General features: G+C 41.6%; 1 protein-coding gene across 4 annotated transcripts in view; it reads right to left on the bottom strand.

Moving 5' to 3' along the window:
* SLC36A3 (solute carrier family 36 member 3) overlaps positions 1 to 15,396 on the bottom strand; it is a 55,105-nt gene that overhangs the window by 18,992 nt on the left and 20,717 nt on the right. For 2 of the 4 annotated variants that reach the window (XR_005529711.1, XM_039239442.1), the window contains exons 5-10: positions 14,523 to 14,607; positions 13,363 to 13,581; positions 11,337 to 11,435; positions 10,781 to 10,947; positions 7,486 to 7,655; positions 4,156 to 4,336 (exon numbers count right to left, since the gene is read on the bottom strand). Coding sequence is in view for 3 of the 4 variants with exons in the window: in XM_039239442.1 (XP_039095373.1) it covers positions 4,156 to 4,336; positions 7,486 to 7,655; positions 10,781 to 10,947; positions 11,337 to 11,435; positions 13,363 to 13,581; positions 14,523 to 14,607 (921 nt within the window). In the remaining variant the exon portion in view is untranslated. Of the gene's footprint in view, positions 1 to 3,978; positions 4,337 to 7,485; positions 7,656 to 10,780; positions 10,948 to 11,336; positions 11,436 to 13,362; positions 13,582 to 14,522; positions 14,608 to 15,396 lie in introns of those variants that run through there. The other 2 variants (XM_039239441.1, XM_039239443.1) reach the window with 2 other exon arrangements.

Raw genomic sequence — 15,396 nt, 5'->3', positions numbered from 1 at the left:
CGCCCCCGTGTCATACACTGCTCTCTTACCTGCACTTTATTGTTCTATATTCTATACGAAGGTTTCCATATATTCCCCAAAGCCTCACCTTCTCCACACTCATGCATGGTCTGGGCCTCAAAAGAGTAAACATTTTATTATTGGCGTATAGCTTTTTTATTTAGTGATAGGATGCTCCTCTCTACCTCCCTCTCTTTCATAGCTACTTCACATCTCCTCCAAGAGATTCTCCAATCATTCATTGGTAAATGAATGATTCACTGAGGATGAGGGCTCTCACTCCAGCTGGGATTCCTGGGATTCCATAGAATCAATCACGTAATAGAGGGTGACTTTGAAAAGTGCCTATACATGTGCATTACACTACAGACTTATACTTTATATACTTTTCCATATGCATGTTATAGCTCACAATAAAAAGTTTCTTAAAAATGGTGTTTCCATTAGAGTGACACACATCATTGTTACATTTTCTCCTTACATGAAGTTACTTTAGTTATAAAATCAATACATCACTGTTAAAAATCCAATAACACTGGCAAGGAAAGGAAGAAAGGAAGGAAGGAAGGAAGGAAGGAAGGAAGGAAGGAAGGAAGGAAGGAAGGAAGGAAGGGAGGGAGGGAGGGAGGGAGGGAGAGAGGGAGGGAGGGAGGAAGGAAAATAAAATTTCACTTCTAAGACAACCAACTTGGTGAAAATTCCTATAACGTTTTGTGTTCTGCATACCCTTCAAAATCCCTTGACTATATGCATATGACTTCTTTTTAAAAAAGAGCCCAAATGGAATCATGCTTCACATTTTATTTTTTAGCAGCTATATTGAACTATAGTTGATATACATTAAGCTGTGCATACCTTAAAGACTATTCTTGGTAAGTTTTAAAATACATACACATACCTGGGAAACCATCCTCCCGGTCAGAGTTGTGAATACATTATCCATCACTTCCAAGAGTTTCCTTGGCCCCTTTGAAATACTGGCCACTCATTCTGCCTACCCTTCCCCCATTAAGCAACCAGATTTGCTTTCTGTCCCTGCAGAGCGTAGGTTGCATTTTCGACTATGATAAAGCTACCACGAACATTTGTGTACAAGTCTTTTTATAGCAATATGCTTCCTTTCCTTTCAGGGGAGTTCCGTTTCCTCCATATCCTTGCCAACACTAGGATGGTCAGTCTTTTAATAGGGTTGGCCCTTCTGACAGATATATAGTGGTGTCCCATTATGGTTTTTATTCAGATTTCCCTAATTACAAATGATAGCGAACATTATTTTCATATGTTTATTTACCATCTATATATCTTCTTTCATAAGGAGTCTGTTCAAACCTTTGCCTATTTAAAAAAATTGTTTTCTTATCACTGGGCTTTGGGAGTTCTTCATGTATTCTGGATATGAGTGTTTTTAAAAAAATTTATTTATTTAAATTCAAGTTAGTTAACATACTGTGTAGTACTGGTTTCAGGAGTAGAACCCAGTGATTCATCACTTACATGGGTCCCCATCCCAGCAAGTGCCCCTCGTTAATGCCCATCACTCATTTAGCCCATCCCCTGACTCACTTCTTCTCCAGCAACTGTTTGTTCTCTGTATTTAAGAGTCTCTTGTAGTTTGCCTCCCTCTCTGCTTTTATCTTACTTTTCCTTCCCTTTCCCTATGTTCATCTGTTTTCTTTTTTTTTAAAAAAATGTTTATTTTTGAGGGAGAGGGAGAGAATGTGTGGGTGCAAATGTGGGAGGGGCAGATGAGGGAGACAAAGGATCTGAAGTGGACTCTGCACTGACAGCAGAGAGCCCCATATGGGGCTCGAACTCATGAAGTGTGAGATCATAACCTGAGCTGCAGTCACACACTTAACTGACCAAGCCACCCGGGGGCCCCTGGCTTTGTTATAATTCTTGAAATCAGACAACATTAGCTCACCAACTTTGTTCTTCTTAAAAGATATTTTGGCTATTTTACATTTCTTTTACATTTTCATACGAATTTCAGAATCAGCTGATCAGCTTATAAAAAAAAAAAGCCTGCTGAATTTGGTGAGAATTGATATCTTAACCACAAAGAGTCTTCCGAGTCATGAACAAGGTGTATTTCTCCACGTATTTTAGGTGTTAATTTCTTATAGCAATATATTGCAGTCTTTATAAAGATTATATATTATAGTCTTTATAAAGATTATATATTATAGTCTTTAACAGGTGTTTCATAACTGCTATCAGATTTACCCCCCAATTCTTGCATATTTTTTATACAATTATAAGTGCATTTTCTGGTTGTTTGCAGATAGTATGGAGAAATACAATTGGATTTTGTATATTGACCTTGTATCCTGAAGCTTTGAAAACCAATTAGTAGTAGCTTTTTTGTAGATTCCACTGGATTTTCTGCACTGGTATTATGCCATCTTCATAAAGACAGTTATTTCTTCCTTTCCAATCTTGATTACTTCTTTTTTTTTTTTTGCCTAATTTCATTGTCTAGATATCTGGCACAATATTGAATACAAGTCTCTGATTTGCTTCTGATCTTACAGAGAAAGTGCTTAGTTTTTTCCATCAAGTACGACATTAGCTGTAGGTTTTTATAGATGCTTTTTACCAGTGGGAAAAATTCCTTTGTATTCCTAGTTGCTGTTTTATATTAAGAATAGATGTTGGATTTTGCCAAATGCCTTTCTGTGTCTATTGAGATGATTATTTCTTTTTTCTTTTTTCTTTTGTTAATAATGGTTAATTACATTGATTTCAAATATGAAACCAACCCTGGATTCCCTTTTTTTTTTGTAGTCTTGGTATAAAAGACGATTTCTTTTTTTCTCCAAATTTCTAATTTTTGTTATTTTATTTATATTCTAGTTAGATAACATATAGTGTAATACTGGTTACAGAACTAATCTGCCTATTTTTCAAAACCCTTCCTCAAACTAGGTATTATTTTTTTAAGTAGGTCTATTAATAATCCTTGTACATGATGAAATCCTTCTCCCTCACACAAATCACTCAGCTTCTTTAGCTTAAATAGCTCTAAGTGGACTTAAGATATCAGAGAAGAAAGAGAAAGGAAAAGGTGGTATCCTTCTAGGTAGGGAAGTCTCCATAATGACAGACTGCTAAGAACTAAGTTTGTATCCCTACCCTACTTCTGGTAGGCACGTATCTTCAGGGCAATAGCATGTCTTCCTGAGGGCAAACACCTTGATTTTCACATGTGGTTGAAATATAAATTAATTTCTTTTTTTCACGTTCAGAATGTCAGATCTAGATAAACCCTTAACAACAAATTCATCCAGTCCTTCATTTCATAGATGGGAAAACTGAGTCCGAGAGAGTGAGGAACTTGCCCAAGATGCCAAAGGAAATTAGCGGCAGAGCCAGATGGCTGGGTAAAATTACTGCTAAGTTCTGTTTTTGTTCTGTCTGTGACTCTTCCACTTAGAATAGTATCCATCCTGGGTGGCTCAGTCATTTTAAGCATCCGACTCTTGATTTCGGCCCAGGTAATGATCACACAGTTCATGAGATTGAGCCCCGTGCTGGCCTCTGTGCTGACAACATCAAGCCTGCTTTGGGATTCTCTCTCTCTCTCTCTCTCTCTGTCTTTCTCTTTCTCTCAAAATAAATAAATAAATTTTAAAAAAGAAGAATATTTGAATAGAAAACTCCCCTTCCCCCAACATACACTTCTCTAAATCTCATGCTTTAAGGGCAGCAACTGCAGAATAGAGAAGACAATTGCTTTTGCATTTACATTTATGCTTTGTCTGTTTCCACGGATGTCATGAGCGAATGACATCCTTTTTCCGAGTAAATGAGGCTGATAGTACAAATGGTTTGAATGAGGTTTTGGTGCATAGGTACAAAAGACCTCTGAAGAAATCCAAAACTAAAAAAGGCATACCTTGAGATGTATGAGTACTGACTTGTGTCAGGTACATGTCTCTTGGAAAGATAAAGATGCCGCTAATTAATATAGAGATGTTGGGGTTTGATGAATGTATATAACATCCACAATGGAAGTCAAGTTGGGGGTGGGAGGATGGGAGGGCTATTAGAATAAAAATAGAGAATTATGCATAGACACCTGTGGAGTTGGCTATGGATTGGTTGATGGGTTGGATCAACTCATAGAGGGCTTGGTATGTTCCAAATACACACCCCAAAAGGCCCAGGATGCTGATCATGATGTCCTTTGCAATGGTGACACAGCTCATGTCTTCAGGATAAAAGGTGATGATCTCCAAGAGGGGCGGGATGATGAGGGCCAGGGCGCTGCTGCTCACGGAGCCCATAAAGGAGATGACCAGGTCCAGGCGGGGGATGAGGATGGCTGAGACACCTGCAACGAGAGAAGAAATTTAGAATCACGGAGTGTTACTGCAAGAAGGAAGCTCAGAAACAAACCATTTCATTGGAGCCTTATAAGCCCACAGATGCCTGACTGACCATTTTGGAGAGGTGGGAAAAGGTCCCATTGAGGATGTGAACAGCAGGTCAGGCACTGTGGTTGTGGACTCCCACCTCTGTTTTAATGACCAATGTAGATCCTCTCCTTTTATTTTCTTTTAATTTTATCTATTTATTTTAAGAGAGAGAGTGGAAGTGGAAGAAGAGAGAGAAAATCCCAAACAGGCTCTGTGCTGTCAGCGTGGAGCCCAATGCAGGGTTTGATCCCATGAACTGTGAAATCTTGACCTGAGCCAAACTCAAGAGTTGGATGCTTAACTGACTGATAGTTGTTATAATAGTTGTTAGAAAGTCTCCTCTGCCACTTTTCTATTATTACATTCTCATTAAAGAGATGGGGAAATCTAGAGGTCTAGAGGGAATGGGATGTGGCCAAGGTCAAACATTCTCTGAGATGAGAATCCATGGAAATGCCTAGTATCTAAAGCTCTTTCTGCTACACTATGCTGCCTCCTTTGTATATGAAAGAACTTGGTATATAGTAAGTGCTCAATAAACGTTTGATTCTTACTCAGGCACTGAATCTACTATGAATCTGTACTACTCTACAAAAAATAGCTACTCTCTTGAAGCAAGAATGAATAAAAAATGAGAGATGGGTTTGTTGTTGTCAGAATCTCAACCACTTGTTTTCCTACTCCTAGGATTCTGGTAAATTAAAAACAGCCTTAGGCTGCTCCCTCCCCTCCCCTCCCTTCCCCTCCCCTCCTCTCCTCTCCTCTCCTCCTCTCCTCTTCTCTTTTCCTTCATTCTCTTCTCTTCTCTTTCACTGGGGAAGTCCAATTTCAATAATGTTTGAATGAATAAACATACAATTTATGTGATTTCACTTTGCATAACCATATGATTTTCCTATGAACACATTAGGGAAAAACTGTCCTAGAAAACACCCACACTAGCTTGCTGGATCTGAAAACATCACCTCTTTCTGAAATTGCTGCAACACATCCAAACAGAAAATGAGAGAGACTCATCAACTCTTGCAGTTGAGAATTTGTCACCCCTTTGATGGGATGGTCCTGTGTCCTGTCCAGTTTTCCCTCCTCAGGTATTTAATAAATTGCTTACTGGAGAAGGCACAGAGAAAACTCGGTGTCCTCCAAGAGAGCTCACACTGACAGGGCAGAGAAAATATGTTACAGTAAAGCTATAATGCAAGGTAGACTGCAGGAGTTCTCTAGAAGGATCATATCTGGTCATGGCAACCCACTGCTCACAGACCTTCTGCGGCTCCCCAATGCCTGGTCTCCTTAGCACAAGGCCCCTGATGACTTGGACCCTTCCAGATCCTCTGGCCACATGTCTTATCACTCCCCCCTGCTTTTAGTACTCCAAAGAGGCTATGAGTACTTGCCTCAGATCTGTGCATAGCATGCTTCCTACAAGTGGTACATTCTTTACTTCTCCATCTACCTCTTACTTATCTCTTAGGTCTTAACTGAACTATCACTCCTCTGGAGAGGACTCTCTGACCTGACCTAGGCTAAAGTATAGGACCTTTTATGTGCTTTTAGGGCATCTTCCTCTTACGATCTTAACCGTCATATGGTACATCATTATGTACCCTCTTAACATGCATCACAATGCACTGTAGTTATTTCCTTGCATATATTTCTTACTCAACTGTAAGCCTCATGAGGGCAGGAGCCATGCCTTCTTTATTATTCATTATCGTATCCCTGATGCCTAGCACAATGTCAGTTGTGCTCAACAATAGTAGGTGCTCTACAAATGACTGTTGAATGAATAAAGAATAATGGAATGGACAGGTAAATAAAGAAGGAGGAAGTGGTCATCCATGGTATAACAGAAGCAGAGCATATCATTAGAAAGTCAGGTCTGTGTAGCACTGCCTTCCCTGATCTCAAGTGGACTGAACCACTCAGGTTTTCTCTTCAACTTAGATCATTCCTAGTAGGAGTGATCTCAAACCAATGGAGCTACAGGTCCCAAATGTCTTGGTACATACTGGAAGCTCTGTGATACCTTAAACCAAGCCAATGTGCTGTTTCTGTGAATAGAACTCCATTTATGTGAAGCAGAACATCTGATGGCATGTTCTTCTGCTAGAAGGCTCCTGGGATGACGGTTTCTCCTGACCCTGAACCGAGACTGGATTTCCTCAACTTTAAAGGCTCCTGGAGTCTTTAAGACTTAACTTTTCTCTCTCTCTTGCACAATATCCCACAGGTGTTTAAGGACAGATACAGAAATCCCCCAAGCCTTAGTTTCTTTAGGCAAAACATCCTGAGGTCTTTCCCCCTTTCCTCATGGGGCACCTTTTCTGATTTTCTTTCTCTGGACATGTTTCAGAGAAAACATTCCCCAGCCCTGTTCATGATATTTCCCAAATATCTCCAACAGTGCCTAATGTAGGATGCATGAGTGAATAAATGAATGGAAGGAAGCATTAAGGAAGGAAGATGGGAGGGGGAGGGGAGAAAATTTTGCACCCAAAAAATTACCTCTAAGACTATAACAAATCAGCCCCTTGTTTTCCCCTGCAGTTCCACACCACTTTAGATAAGGGTCTTGATCTTAATTTACGATAGGAAGGAATATGGCACGTGATAGAAAACAGGCTTAGGTGCCACACAACCTGTACTGAAATCCCAGCTCTGTCACTTAGCAGCTATATGATTTGAGTGTGTTACCCAAGGTCATTGGGCCATAGTTCCTCCAGCTGGTAATATTACATCTCTAGGCTGTCATGAGCATTAGACAATGTCAGTATCGTGCCTGACATACCACAGGCATATAAGAGTGTGATTGAATGAATGATATTTGTTTCCCCATAAACCAGCCAATGTATACTTTCCATGTGTAGGCAGCAGAGATGTCTGCAACATGTGATTGTTCTAGTAAGCCCATTTCTCAGGTGGAAAGTTGAGGTTCAGGAAGGCGAAGTGTCTTGCCCAAGGTCACAAAGAAGGTAAGTGGCAGGGACAGTGATAGTGGGATAGATGTCAGTGTGACTCAGCCACAGCTTTGGGCAAAGAGTACCCTTTTTATCCTACTTACAGGTCAGACAGACCAAGGCTATGCGGACAGACAGGTCTACAAACAGTGTCCAGCTCTCTGCCACCTGGGAGATGGCGAAGGGGAGGATGATGTCAGCTGGGACGTGGAACTGGAGGGCGTAGGTGAAGAAGATGCCGATGGAGTAGAGCAGCTTGACCGACTGGTACAGCCTGCAGACAGATGGATAGGATGTGAAGTTTGATGTGACTCTGGGAAGGGCCATTCAGGACTCATTCATTGCCCAGAAGCTGGTACCTGTCACTGAGTTACAGAACTGGCTAACCTCCACTGACTCAGGCTCAACCTGCCATGAGAACCCCCTGGGAAGCTTATAAAAGTTCACATTCCTGGAGATCCTGATTCAACTGGTCTGTGGCTCAGGGATCTGCGCCTTTTATTCTTTTACTTCTTAACAAAGGGCTATCTGTATAGAGTAAAATTTCTAGTTTAAAAGTCATGCAATGAAAAGCTTCCCTCCCACTAATTCCCAGCCTCCAGTTTTTCTTTCCATAGGCAGCTCCTCTAATGGTTTTCTTGTAGCTCTTTCAGAAATGATCAGTGTATATATAAGCTTATACCAAATGAATATATACTTACACACACATGCTAGTATCCTCTATACAATGCTGAGCTCCATTTTTGTTCATTAGATATTTCTTGGAGGTGGTTTCCTTTCTTAAAGTTTATTTACTTATTTTGAGAGAGAGAGAGAGAGAGAGAGAATCCCAAGAAGGCTCTGTGCCATTTGCACAGAGCCCTATATGGGGCTCAATCCCACAAACTGTGAGATCATGACCTGATCAAGAGATGCTTAACCTACTGAGCCACCCATCCTTTGCTCAGAGATTGTTTCCTAGCAGTCCACACAGATGTGGCTTCCGTTTAATAGATGCTTGCTATTCCTATAGCATAAATATACTATTTGTTTCACTAGTCCTCAAATAGTGGATATTTAGATTATTCCCAGTCTTTTGCCAGTAAAGAATGCTGTGAAATATATGTCCTTGTTCACAGGTATTTATGTACATTTAGCATACAACCTGAGAAGTAAAACTGCTAACTTAAAGCTATACGTGATTTAAACTTTTGATAGCTATCGACATATCGCCCCTTTGTCGTCCTACCATGTAGAAGTGCTTGCTTCCCCACATCCTTGCCAAAACACAGCATGTGAGTGTGTGCTGGTCTTTGCCATTCTGTCCCCGCCCCCAGAATTGCTGTTATTGTGAAGGAAACAAATTATCTCTTCAAACTTATAAAATGCCGTCTTTAAAATTTGCCTGTGAACTGTGTGCTCATGCCTGTCATCTTCTTGAGTTGTGTGTCCTTTGCTTACTGGGAAGGGGTAGTTAGCTAAGGCCCCTCTAGAGAAGCTGATGGCCAGCCAGGTTCAGGGCAGGTGTGAGGTTCCCATGGCACCTGATGCCTACGTTTTCCAGCTGAGATCCCCGTAAGGAAAGTGCCCTGCCCAAGGTAGCTAGTGGCAGCCTGGATTGCCCTGAAAAGGAAAAGTATATTAGAACGGTGTCTTGCTTGTGTAATGTAAGTCGTGACTTCAAAGAAATTCCATATCATTCTCCCATGTAGTCATTATCACCACACAGTGAGGTGGGTGGGCTGGTGATATTTTTCTCCTTTTATAACTGCGGCCTTATGGGAAATGGATGTCCCATCATCCTACTCCCTGTGAACGAACAAGGCTCTGGGGAGACATAACAATGATCAGAGCTAATATCCAATGAGGGCTTGCTCTGTGCCAGATGCTTTTCTAAGCATTTAATGTATATTCAACCAGTTAATCCTCATGATCACTCTTCGAGATAACGTGGCAGGCATTTATCTTGGCTGTTCACCAGTGTTTCCAGTTCTTCCAGACAAGTGATAGGATTTCACTTCTTTGCCCCTGGGAGCGAGGTGTGGCCATGGGACTTGTTTTGAGTGCAAGTGCAAGCAGAAGAGACGTGTGTCGCTTCCTAGTGAACCTTTGGCAGCTTCACGGTGAAGGGCATGATTCACAGCACTCTGCCATGGCAACATTTCAGGCCGTGGCTGTCTCAGCATTCTGTGTCCTGGGGTGGGGACGGTGTGGAGCTGAGCCCTGGCCACTTCATAAGAGGCATGCGACACGGGCATAGAATCAGGCATTTGTGTGTGTTTAGCCATGGAGATTTTGGAGTTGTTTATTCCTGGAGTCTAACCGAGGCTATACAAATAGGCACCAGTATTATCGTCATTTTACTGAGGATGGAAATGAGGTCCACAAGACTAGGTAGCTTGTCCAAGGTCAATAAGAAGAAGGATGCAAATTCTTTTATTTAGTTTTAGAACCTGTGTGGTTAAACACTTGGCTGTACTGACTGCTTAGTCACTAATGCTCTCACTATAGTGCCAGAACAATGTTGATCGTGAATGCTCGATGCTGCTGTGTGCCAGCCCCCCAGATGTTACCTAGAAGAATGAATGAATGAGTGAATGAGTGAATGATTGAATGAGTGAATGCATAAATGAATGAGTGACCAGATGTAAAATCTCCAAAACTAACTTCCAACTGGGACAGAGCAATGGCAGCCTAGGCCCATTTCTGGAACTGGGGGCCTGTGTAGTGATCGATCCATGGGCAGAACTCTCAGTCACCATTCTGGAGTTTTACTCTTTGTTGTTGCTGTCTGTGTCTCCCACACACTCCCAGATCATTCCGTTTTAGGGTCGTTAAGCCACAGAGTCAGAGGCACCTGGGTGGCTCAGTCCGTTAAGCGTCCGACTTCGGCCCAAGTCATGATCTCACAGTTCGTGGGTTCGAGCCCCGTGTTGGGCTCTGTGCTGACAGCTAGCTCAGAGCCTGGAGCCTGTCTTTGGATTCTGTGTCTCCCTCTCTCTCTGACCCTCCCATGATCATGCTGTCTCTCTCTCTCTCAGATATAAAAAAAACACACACACATTAAAAACAAAACAAAACAAAATAAACCACAGAGTCAGACAGATTCAGTTTCATGTTTCAGCTTCTCACAAACATTGTGAGCTGAGAAAGTTCCAAACAGCTTCTCCAAACAGCAACTTCCTCATCCATTAAATGGAATCGATAATAATGATGGTAACTCATAGGGCTGCTGTAGGACTAAATGAGACAATGCACAATGTCTGGATTATCAAGCCTTCCTGCTATTATAAAACTAATATTAGCAGGTAAGATCTGGTGCTAACGATAACCCAAGATAATGCCACGTTCTGTTACTGAGGCTCAGGTCCCATGACTCACCTCCCTTTCTCTCCACCAGGCAGACAAGGATGGACGTACCAGCAATTGGGCAAGTTGAGGGTGATGCTGGCCTGGGTGCTTGACCCAAACTTCATGTAGCCCAGTGTCCCCAGGCAGATGTAGAGGATAATGACAAGGGACATCCCCAAGTACAGAACAAAAGGAAACTGCTGCGGATTCCTCATCTGATTTTTGAGAGGCAAGACCTGAAAGGGGAAAGGAGATTGAGAAAGAAAAAAAAGGTAGTAAGAAGTGGGGCACCTTGTGAAGAAGTAGAGTTCCCCCACAGTCACAGACATCCTTCTCCAGGTGACCCAGGGTCAGGAGGGGCCACACCCCTTTTTATTTTCTCCTATTTTCTATGGCCAGGCGTGCCCTACTCCGTCTAGGCCAATGAGTAAATTCACATTCACTCTTCAAGGCTTAGTGTGGTGCGTGGGGCAGTTGGTGCCCAGCAGATGGGTCCTGATTCCCCCTTCCATCAGGAGAAGACCATATTGTGCACTTTTCATAAAGACTCATGGTTATCTGGAAAAGCCAGCTTCCCTAGAAAGGGCAACAGGGACCATTCACACAGAGCCCACATCCATCTTACCATACCAACACCTTCAAATGTGAAGATGGCTGTACCGAAGAACAGTAAGAAGGTCTCCCAGCTTGCAACCAAGGGGAGGGTGCTGGGATCTGGAATCTCCTGAGAGGAAGTAGAATAAGGGCATTGGTTTTGCCATGGCATGGGAGTCATCCTCAAACTTTGCCTGGTAGAAAGCTGGGTCATGCGAACCATCAACAGAGACCCATGAGATAGTTAGAGATGAATCAGCCTTCTCGTCTTTTAAAAAAAATTCTTCATTTGTTATTGTGGTAAGCTATACATAGCAAGCATAACATTTACTTTTTTGGATATTTTTAAGGGTATAATCCAGTGACATTAACTACATTCCCACTGATGTACAACCCTCATCACAACCCATATCCAGAACTTTTTTATCCTCCCAAATGTAAACTTTATATTATTCATGAAATTGTAGCCCCTTATTACCCAGCGTCCCCACCCCCTTCACCTCATGTAAGTGAAATCATCTATCTGTCTTTTTGTGACTGGTTTATTTCCCTGATCATAGTGTCTTTAAAGTTCATCCACGTTGTAGTACGGATCAGAAGTTCATTCTTTCTTAAGGAATACATTGTAAATATTTGCCACATTTTTATTTCCCACATATTTACATGTGGGGAAAGTGGGAGCGACGGAGGGGAAGGGAGTTGCCGGAGGCTACTCTGCACATTAGTGGCATGGCTCAGGTAAGACTTCAGGTCTCCTGTCTGCCCGTTCTCCAACGCCTCTTTCTCATTGCTGCCCCCAGGGCCGTGCCGTCTGGTAGCTGGTACAGGTGCAGCGGGAATGATTATTCAATAGACTCCTGCGATGGGCAGAATAGTGGCTCTTTCCCAAAGATGTCTATATCATAATCTCTGGAATCTCTGAATATGTTATATTACATGGCAAAGGAGAATTAAGTTTTTGGACTGAATTAAGGTTGCTAATCAGTTGACCTTAAAATAAAGAGATTATCTTGGATTATCTGGGTGGTTCCAATGTAATCACAAGAGTCTTTAAAGGTGAAAAAGGGAACCAGAAGAGAGAACTAGAGAGATGGTGGCATGGGAAAGACTCAGCTTTACATTCTTAGCTTTGGAGGAGGAAGGGGGCTATGAGAAGGGCACGTGGGCAGCCTTTAGAAGCTGGACCAGGCCAGAGAACAGATTCTCCCCATAAGCTTCCAGACAGAAACCCAGCCAGGCTTGATTTTATCCTGGCGAGACCTACAGAACTGTAAGATAAATTTGTGTTGTTTTGAGTGGCTACACCTGTGATGATTTGTTATAGCAGCAATAGGAAACTAATATATAGCCCCAGAGACTTTCAGATTCAGAGAAATGAAGCTATAATGTTAGAATTTCATGGCCTGTGTTAATAGCAAAGCATTGGGCTTGGGAGGGAGTCTGACTGGACTTGGTGAAAAAACTACTTTCAGTTTATCAGTTTCCTTGTCTGTAAACTGAAGATAAGGGTAGTTAGTACTTGCAAAAGAGTATCATCATAAAGACTCAATGAGTTAATACGTGTAAAGAAAACATAGTATCTTTGCAAGTAGTACTTGCAAAATAGTATCATCATAAAGACTCAATGAGTCCATACATGTAAAGGGGCACCAAGTAAAGAAAATTTGTCATACATGTGTCTCTTGTCAACCTACCATTGATACAATTTTTGTTGGTTATTTGTTGAGGTTTATCTTCATAAATGAACGTAACCTCCACGAGAGCAGAGAGCCCCATCAGTTTTGCTTACACTGAACCCCAGCCCCTCGCATAATTCCTGGATCACAGAAGGTATTCAGTGACAAACTGTTGAATGACTCACGGTTATCCAGTGTGACAATCACGGTGATGAAGGTGATGACTAGCTTTTACAGCTTGTGGGGCAGAAGTGTTCACAGATGTCACTTTAGCAGAGGCTGCTCCGAGCAGGTCACCTTCCTCACCTTCACCTGCCCATAATGGTACTCACCTTCCCCAGGTGTCTCACCACCCCCTCCTGCACGGTTTCAGGCACAGACCTGAAGGATATACTCAAAGATCAGAGCCATGCTCCCCAGCATGGTGAGGTTGGCCAGCGATGAGAAGATGGACAGCAGCTTGAGGTTCTGGATAAACACCAACAGGATCAGGAAGGGCAGGATTGTCAGCATGTAGAAGCGAATGTCCAGGATTGGGGCCAGCACCAGGAGCTTCCTGGGTTGGCAGTTGTTGGAGGTCATGTGGGCTTCTTCCACCATCTGAGGTAGACATAATGGGGGCAGCGTATTTAGAGTTGCCAATGAAACACAGAATGCCCGGCGAAGTGTCAATTTCAGATTATTAACAAGTAACTCCTAGTAAAAGGATGTCCCAAATATTCCATAGGACACCATAGTAAAAAATAAAAAATATTTGCTGTGTATCTGAAATTCCACTTTAACTGTGTGTCTTATATTTTTATTTCTCAAATCTGGTAACCTCATCTGCAGTGCCCATGGCTGTCACAATAAGAAACTCTCAGAATCTTAAAATCTCAAGGCTAAAGGGTCCTTTTGTGATCTAACTCAACCTTTTCTTTCCTGCCAACTGGCTTCCTTTCATTCACCCAGAGAATGGGATTTGATGACACAAGAATATCTTCTTTAACTTTAGTTAGACCTAAACGTTAGAAAGCTCTGAATACTGAGTGAAATCTGTCTGCTTGATTATTTCATCTATGATACTTGCCATAGTTCTGGCTGGTGGAGGGCATAAAACTGATTATGCTCCCGCTAACCCATGAAGCCAAGAGAGAATGCTATGATTGATTCGTAATGTCTCTTGGGCATGCACTGAGGGCACCATTGCAGCCTGTTTGTCTTATATTTAGTTCATCACCTTCTGTGTTACAACCCTGACGTGCCTAAAAAGTGAATCTCACCGACACTTTTCAGGCTACAAATTCTCCGTTATTTTTTATTGGACATGATTGCAAGCCTCTCTCTCCATCCTGGTTACACTCCTCAGGTGTTGCTTTGGCTTCTCAGTAATCCTTTAAAAAAGTGATTTCCAGGACTCAGAGAAATCCCAAGCTATCTGATCAGGGAGTAAAATGCAGTCATTTTTCTCCCATGATCCAAACACCATACTTTTGCTAATGCAGCCTTAGCAGCAGGATGTCTGTTTTTCTCCCACTCTGCCCAGAAGAAAACCTCTTTACCTGTTGTAAATTGTCAGCCATAAACATAAAATAAACACTGCAGAATCCCAGTTGAGTGGTGATTAATAAGAAGCTGACAGTGTACCTGAACCAGAAAAGAAGAGACAGAGGGAGAAAACATATTACTTGTTAAAATGCATTTATTTTTATTTTTTGAAATGACTATTTCTATTGTTGTTATTTTTATGTATTTTTTTTTTTTTTGTTATTTTTAATATTTTCCTACATTTTTTATTTTAAAAAATTTCAAGATCACAAAAACAGTTGAAAGACTGGTATAGTTAACACTCATATATCCTTTAAATGAAATATACTACTTGTTAACTTTTGGCCATAACTGTATTATATAAATATGAATGTATGTATTTATCCAGACACACACACACACACATTTTTTTTTTAATGTTTTATTTCTTTTTGAGAGAGAGACAGAGACAGCATGAGCAGGGGAGGGTCAGAGAGAGAGGGAGACACAGAATCCAAAGACAGGCTCCAGGCTCTGAGCTAGCTGTCAGCACAGAGCCCAATGCAGGGCTCGAACCCACAAACTGCGAGATCATGACCTGAACCGAAGTCGGATGCTTAACCGACTGAGCCACCCAGGCACCCCTCCACACATGCATTTTTTCCAAAACCACTTGAAAGTCAATTACAGATATCATAACACTTGAACCCTGACTCTCAGCATATCCCTCTTAAGACTATAATATCCAGAAAATCAACTTCAATATATAGTCCATATTTTAAATAACCCAATTATCTCCAAAACGCCTTTTAATAGCTGTTACTTAGTTTTTCTTATTTTTTAAATTTATTTTTATTTTTATTTTTTTACAAATAGTTCATTGTCAAGTTGGTTTCCACATAACACCCA

The sequence above is a fragment of the Hyaena hyaena genome, unplaced genomic scaffold (genome assembly GCF_003009895.1).
Source record: "Hyaena hyaena isolate Hyena2069 unplaced genomic scaffold, ASM300989v1 scaffold_157, whole genome shotgun sequence".
In the NCBI taxonomy this organism is placed as follows: domain Eukaryota; kingdom Metazoa; phylum Chordata; class Mammalia; order Carnivora; family Hyaenidae; genus Hyaena; species Hyaena hyaena.
Note: the sequence above shows the minus strand (reverse complement) of the source record. Positions and strands in the feature narration are given on the sequence as shown.